This window comes from Rosa chinensis, chromosome 1 (genome assembly GCF_002994745.2).
Source record: "Rosa chinensis cultivar Old Blush chromosome 1, RchiOBHm-V2, whole genome shotgun sequence".
In the NCBI taxonomy this organism is placed as follows: Eukaryota; Viridiplantae; Streptophyta; class Magnoliopsida; order Rosales; family Rosaceae; genus Rosa; species Rosa chinensis.
Genome location: NC_037088.1, coordinates 56,403,329 through 56,410,858, shown reverse-complemented (window position 1 = coordinate 56,410,858; position 7,530 = coordinate 56,403,329). Strand labels below are relative to the sequence as shown.

Sequence of the window (7,530 nt, the reverse complement as noted above, 5' to 3'; positions counted from 1 at the left end):
CTGGATTGATACGATAACAGTTAACAGAAACCAATAAACATTGTCTACCATATCCTTCATTTGGCAACCGCGCCTACCTGGAAGCTTCAGTGAATAAATAACTACAGTATTAACATCAGCTCAACCTCAATGACAAGATGACTCTCGATCCTTCACACCTATCTTTTAGCTTCTAGCTTCAACACCGTGCATCTTTAATACATGCAGTAGTCATCAAGCTACATTATATCTGTATAAAATGCGTATTGATACCAAATGCTTATTGAGGGAAGTCACCATTTTGGGCAAATTATAAGCCCGAACCACCTATGCACTACACAGAATCACCGACTTTGAGTCTTACAGATAGATATGCTCTCTATCCAATGATCTTTATGGCCTAAATTAAGCATCAAATTTCAAATTCATGCTCGATCTTCCATGTTTAGCTAATAATCTGATATACAAGGTTGCTGCGTACTTTCACAAGAAATCATTTTGGTGGATGCGATCTTCATGATAGACCGTGAATAAGACAATACTTCAGCCAAATCAATGTGGACAAAGTACACAAATTCTTACTTGTTTTTTGTATGCATGCCTTGGTGTAGTATTCCAATCATATGAATGAATGTTGCAATGAACCAAAACTCTGGGACCAAGTGCAATTGGCATTTTAAATGAATAACGTAAAACAGGAAGCCATGTTCTCCTCCATATACAATATCGGGACTTGATACTATAATAGTTTACAGAAACCAATTAAGAAAACCAGATACCTCCCAAACATGTCTACTACCCTTCATTTTCGCAACCAGCGCACCTACGTGGAAGCTTCAATAAACAAATATTACAATCCAAAGCCACCATGGCAACTTAATTTTCTTTCCTCCTGCAGAAAACAAAACAGTTAAAACAGTCACCTAAGTTTTATTAGTGAGAACCAATAAGAGCAAAAGCTGCACAACAAAATATACCTTCGGTAGATAGAAACCGAAACCCATCCAAACCAAGTCAAATTATTATACCTGCAGATCTTTAAATATAGCTTCCACGAAAAGGCAATCAATAGCTAAGTAACCACCTCTTCCTTGTTGGAGTGACATCAAGAGTTTGCCATCACTAGCCACAATAGACCTGCCATGCATCTCTCCAAGAGCCCAGTTTCCTCCCCTTTTTGGATTTGATTTGAACAGAAGTAGAGTGTATCTCTCAAAGCTTGCTTGTGGCAAAATTCAAGATTAACAACTGTGCACTGCACAGTTAAAAGCATATCCTGCATATAAGTATGTTGAAATGAATCAATGATACTAAATTGAAGAACAAGAAAATTTCTCCATCCAATTGACCAAATAGAAAGGAAAAATTATCTGGTTCAGAATATAATCAATTGAAATTGTCCATTGTTACCAACCCATTGCTTCTCTTTACTATTATGTAACTTAACCTCATAGATTCCAGCAGCTTTTCTCATCTTTTGGTTGAGTCTATTCATTTACTGATCAATACAAAAAAGAAAGGAACCGTAACCCATCTCGGACAACCAGCACAAATGAGCTTCCTACTTTTATAGGCCAATAAACACAACAGATTGACAGATTGTTAACTTTAAAAAACCAAGCAACATTACTGAATCTAATGATGATCTGTACTACTTAACTTATGTTATTGATCAATACGGCAGAACAAGTGATGAGATGTGTCATGACATTAAAGCACATGAGAGACAGAGGAAACATGTTAAGAATATCTAGTTGCAACTAGGAGTCATAATGTGAGATGGTCCCGTACTTGTTACGAACGCTGAGAATAGCAGTGTTAACCTTTCATTTTTGCTTCGAGGCACTGGATGGTCAGAGCAAGACAATGTCTTCCAGAATTTTTTCATTCTTCTGCAGAGAAATATTCATCATCAGAGCCACCACGTCCGCTTGTTGCATCTCGTGTTCCCTTAACGATGGCACCACCTTGTTCATATGCTGATTTGCCTAAACCACAATCCATAGTCTCCAAAACAGAAATGCTGCTCTCGGATTGGTTCATTTTACTGATCAGCTCTTCCATGTCGTGCTCATACAGTGCACGAGCCCCACATTTCTTCACCTTTATGCATCTGTTGTTTCCTAAAGCTCGGGAGACAGTGAAGTCAAACTTAACCTCGTTGAATGTGTCCTCATACTCCAGACGTTCCCGAGGATTCCAGAAATGACTGGGCAAAACAACTAAAAAAAGGTGATCTGAAACAATTTGTTTTACACCGAGAGCAAGACCTACCAGACCACAACCATGTCTTCTCCAATGACACCAAATTCTACAGCTATCAGGATCTAAAAGACGGTCTTCAGGAACAGCAGACGGATTGTCTTGAGGTACCAGTAGAGCACATACAGCAACCCCAATCACCTTCCTATTACATCCGTACAAAGGCAATTTCTCAGTTACCGAGTCTCCCACACTTTGATTAGTGAACCACTCAAAAAATTCACTTCCAGGAATTACATAACGGAAATACTCAAAAGAACAAGGTGTTTCCTGCACCATGCCAATCATTATATCACACAACCATTGAAGGGGGCAGAGAGAGAGAGAGAGAGAGAGAGACAGAGAGACAGAGTACCTCAAGCAAACCCTTCAGGATTGAATATAAGAAATAATCTGGATTATCAACCGTACTCAAGCAATTGATGCCAGAGAGAGTAAACTTCCATAATCTGCACAAATCTCGTGGATTTGGAAATATTTGTAATGAAGTACAATTGTTTGTTGTTACCGATAAATTGTCATTTAATGGCAAGTCTGGCAATTGTTGGAGCCTTTTGCAATTCTCCACGTTAATCATATGAAGCTTAGAAAGCAAATGAATGCTTGCAGGAAGGCTAACAAAATTGTTTCCTTTGAGTTCCAAGTTCTTTAAGGAGGACAGTGAACCAATATCATTGGGAATTTCTCCTTCACTGAGATTACAGTCACTCAGATTTAATGTCGTCAATGAGGACAAATGCTTCAGCGAAGCTAACAGAGGAATCAAAGGGTGAGGACTGCTTCTTGGAAATAAGCCAAAAGATGATACTCTGATGTTCTGCTGAAGAAAAAGGGAGTATGGCAGCTCTCTTGTAACAATTCCACTCAAATCAAGCTCCTCCAAACTCTCACTGAAGCGCTCAATTGATGAAGGCAATTTCTTAACAGCAGTCCCACTTAAAGAAAGCTTTGATAATCTTTTCATTTGCCCCACAAATTCTGGAATCATTCTCAGTCTTGAGCAGCCAGATACATCAAATGTTTCAAGAGATTCCATTTGTACTTCACTAGGGAGACTCTTAATACTTTTGCAGTTTCTAAAGTTTAAAATTTTGAGTCTATTGAGAAATGCAATGGAGGGATGAATATCTACTAAATTTGTACAACCTTCAAGAACCAAGCTCTCAAGATTTTTCCCCACAAATTTTGGAATCATTTTCAGATTTAAGCAGCCAGATACATCAAATGTTTCAAGAGATTCCATTTCTACCTCGCTTGGGAGACTCTTGATACTTTTGCAGTTTCTAAAGTTCCAAATTTTGAGTCTCTTGAGCAATGCAATGGATGAATGAATCTTAACTAAATTCGTACAACCTTCAAGAACCAACCTCTCAAGGTTTTGAATTCCTGTGAAATCTGGGGTCCTTGTCAAGTTTATGGAGTGACTAAGATCGATAGATTTCAACTTGCCCAAGTACTGTAGAAAACATGAAGAATGGTAGAACAATCAACTTCCATGCATGAACTATAAAATATAATTATAAAATGAAGAATGGTAGAACAATCAACTTCCATGCATGAACTATAAAATAGTAGATACTCAACAACTTACTTTTATTCCATTCCAGAGGTGATCGATATTGCTATGAACCAAGCTCAGTTCAGTTAGCTCATCCGGTTGAAAACCTGGTGGAAGAGATTTTGAAGGATACCAACTCCATTTCAGAAATCTCAAGGCATTAGGAAGATATTTGGGGCCAAGAGAAAGCTTTAAATTATCAATGTAGAGCAGCTTCAGTTTACACATTTTAGAGAAGGCTTCAAGATTCCAATCTGCCTCTTCTAATTTATGCAATTGTAAGAATATGCCTTCAATGGCTTTTGTTCCCTGTTATAACCGATAAGTCAATTCCAGGAATAAATATATTTCATGTTAAATGAAATGACAGTGCTAGCTTAGCGATTCAATTTGTTTAAAATCTTACCGTATTCTTTGTGAATACATGAAAAATGTCGTTGCGAAGCCACAACCGACTGCGTCCACCAGGCTCTTCATAAGACTGTTGCCGAACAATTTCACATCCCATTTCTTGTATCAAATCATGCATACCTATTTGGTTGGCTGAGGAAATAGTTATCAGAGATTTCTCAGCAAGAACATCTATTGTAATGCGATTGCAAAGGTCAGAACTGTATACTTGTTCAATCATAAACTCGTTGCGATACAGCCTGCGGAAACATGCAATGTCCAGAAAAATTTTCTTCTCCATCTCATCAAGTCCATCAAAACTTATCTTCAGTATTTCAAAAATTGTTCTGTTGGGAGTATTCCGTAGTTTTTCCAATGCAGAATTCCATGCATGTGGACTTCTTTTATACAAGAAAGACCCCAAAGTTTTAAGAGCTAAGGGAAGACCTCCAGCATAGATAACAAAACTATTAGACTGTTCTGCAAAATCTTCATCAGGCTCATATTTCCTAAAGGCTTTCCAACTAAAGAGCTGGAGAGCTTTATCATCGTTTAATCCCTTCAACTCATATGGTTTTTCTATACCATGTGTGACTAAGATATGTCGATTTCTAGTGGTAATGATGATTCTACTCCCCAAACCAAACCAATCTTTTTCTCCCACCAAGGTTTCCAGTTGCTCTACTTGATCCACATCGTCAAGAACTAGAAGAACTGCTTTATTACATAAACATCTCTTTGTCATAGTGATTCCACTATAAACATCCCATACTTGTACATTTTCTTCCTTCAAGATTTGGGAAAGAATCTGCTTTTGTAGATAAACTAGACCGTGGTTTGTGCAAACCTCTCTGACATTAGCAAGAAAGATGCAAACTTCAAATTGATCACAGATGTGCTCATAAACTAGTCTAGCAAGGGTTGTCTTACCCAACCCACCCATCCCCCATACCCCTATAAAGCGAACATCATTTGCTTCTTTATCTAAAAGAACATCTATTTCCTCAAGCTTAGCATCCATTCCAACTAACTTCTCAGAGGAACCAAATAATGTGAGACTATGATGCACTTTGCTCCACAGTGCTTGCACAATCTCTTTGGTAAGCTCTGCTTCATACCTAAAAACAAGAAACCAAATAAGATTATAATTCCCTTGCGGAATATAAGAACGTACATTTGATCACTCCTTAGAACCGCCGCTTTACAAGAGCGTTTTGTAGAGTACTATGAAGTCTTGAAACTCCGGATATGTGAGTCGTTCTATTAATTCAATATATATGACATATTGCTAAGTATTACCTAATCTAACAATTCATATATACAGATTCAATACTTCGGAAGAGCATCATAGAGCTTAAAAGTTTGAACATTAAAATAAAATAAGTCATATAGAGTTCATTACCTATAATCCTTTGATGCCCAGCCAGCGAGACTAGCCACTTTGGTTAAAGCATCTCTCCACCCTTCCACCTCCTTACTATCTTTCCCAAGCTTCTCTTCATGTTCATCGAACGCTTCAGCAAAGCTGCCCCTTTGATGTCTCACATGAGACGGCTCCACCTCATAAAAGATTGGTAGAATTGTCCCTCTCTCTTCCATGCATTCAAAAATCTTAGAGAGTTCAAGCAAGCACCAAGTGGAAGAAGCATAGTTTGGCGAAAGAACGACGATGGCAAACCTGGATTGCTCGATTGCTGAGAGGAGCTCCGGAGAGATGGCTGTGCCTCTTTCAAGTTCTGGGTCGTCCCGGAAAGTCCTGATCCCTCGCCACTGCAACTTGTCGTATAAGTGGTCTGTGAAGCCCTTGCGGGTGTCTTCGCCTCTGAAGCTCAAAAACACGTCGTATTTCCATGGGAAAGCAGAACCAGTGGAGGCCCTAACTTGGGTGCTCAACGCCATCGGATAGTGATTGATTGGTTATGAGAGTTCTGCTCCAAACGCACAACCACTGGAAGAAAGATGAGAAAAAGATCTGTCGGTTTTTCATGACTTAATTGTTATAGGTAGGTGTACCACTGGAATAAAATTATTTTTTCAATTATGACTCGTTACCAAAATATTATTTTTAGGCTGCAACTATTTCCGCCAGACTTATGACTTGTTACACTCTTTCTTCTTCTCTCTACACCCCACATCCAATCTCTCGCAGATTAAATAATAATTAATTGGAGCTATTAGACTATTTGGATGGCCCCTCACCGTACAATCATCTTCTACGTTCGTTTTATTTGACTTCAGATATCGAAAAATATTGTACGAACAGGACCGTTTGATTGTAGCCATCTTTGCAGCTTCTTTCTTCGTTTTGATACTTGCCGTGGCCATTTGTTTGATGGTGCTAAGGAAAACAATGAACAGGACCGTTGGACATGGAAGTTACACCAGGGATGTGTCATCCATAAATACAGATCTGGCCAAGACGATTTGCTTATGAAGAACTAGCTGCAGCCACAAACGGCTTTGCAAACCAAACAAGGCTAGGCCAAGGAGGGTGGGGAAAGTTTACATAGGAATCATATACCATCTAGGCTGCGACGCTGCTATTAAGAGAAGTACTTTTGCACAGTTTGATCATAAGCACACTGAGAAAATCTTCATCAATGAAGTCAAAATCATTAGCCGCTTAATACATATAAACGTGGTGCAATTTATTGGATGGTGTCACGAGCAAGACGAATGTTTACTTGTTTATGCATTCATGCCGAACAACAGTCTTGACATGCACCCATCTATTTGGCTGTGGAGAAGCTTTGCCGTGGGATTTTAGGTACAAAATAGCTTCAGGCTTGGCCTCTGCCCTTCATTATCTACATGAAGATGCAGAACAGTGTGTGCTAATTCATAGAGACATAGAATCGGTTAATGTATTGTTGGCCAACGATTTCAACACTAAGCTAGGTGACTTTCGGATTGCTAAGCTAGTGGATTCGCGGTGGAGCACTCAGGCAATGGAGGTGGTAGGTACTTTGGGCTACATTGCCCAAGAATATGCACACTATGGGAAAGCGAATAAAGAATCGGACATGTTTAGCTTGGGAGTTGCGGCCTTGGAAATTGCATGTGGAAGGAGAACTTACAAAGATGGAGAATATCATGTGCCACTATTTGAGTGGGTTTGGAAATTGTACATTTCAGGAAATCTTCTTGATGCAGCTGATGAGAGAATGAATATGAATTATCGTCAAAATGAGATGGAATGTCTTTTGATTGTGGGATGATTGTGTGCTCACCCCAACCACTAGGAAAGGCCAAAGGCAGGACAAGTGATGAATGTTCTTCTGCTCCAAGCACCCTTAACAACACTTCCAGTTGACATGCATGAGCATAACTATAGTGTAAAT

The 7,530-nt window shown here is 39.1% G+C and overlaps 1 protein-coding gene across 1 annotated transcript; it reads right to left on the bottom strand.

Moving 5' to 3' along the window:
* Window positions 1-475: 475 nt before the first annotated feature.
* LOC112182603 (TMV resistance protein N) lies at window positions 476-6,224 on the bottom strand. Its single transcript, XM_040508668.1, has 7 exons — window positions 5,592-6,224; window positions 4,206-5,307; window positions 3,833-4,108; window positions 2,597-3,697; window positions 1,771-2,511; window positions 957-1,255; window positions 476-871 (listed from the first exon to the last, which is right to left on the bottom strand). The coding sequence occupies exons 1-5, from the start codon at window positions 6,086-6,088 to the stop codon at window positions 1,864-1,866; spliced, it is 3,624 nt and encodes a 1,207-aa protein (XP_040364602.1). The 5' UTR covers window positions 6,089-6,224; the 3' UTR covers window positions 476-871; window positions 957-1,255; window positions 1,771-1,863.
* Between the last annotated feature and the right edge of the window lie 1,306 nt (window positions 6,225-7,530).

What these genes read in the sequence shown, in the direction of transcription:
- LOC112182603 (XM_040508668.1), bottom strand. Translation starts at nt 6,088, where the DNA reads ATGGCGTTGAGCACCCAAGTTAGGGCCTCCACTGGTTCTGCTTTCCCA. An exon ending in TGGGCATCAAAGGATTATAG is followed by an intron (nt 5,308 to 5,591) that starts GTAATGAACTCT and finishes TCTTGTTTTTAG; the next exon opens with GTATGAAGCAGAGCTTACCA. An exon ending in ACCTCTGGAATGGAATAAAA is followed by an intron (nt 3,698 to 3,832) that starts GTAAGTTGTTGA and finishes TGTTTTCTACAG; the next exon opens with TACTTGGGCAAGTTGAAATC.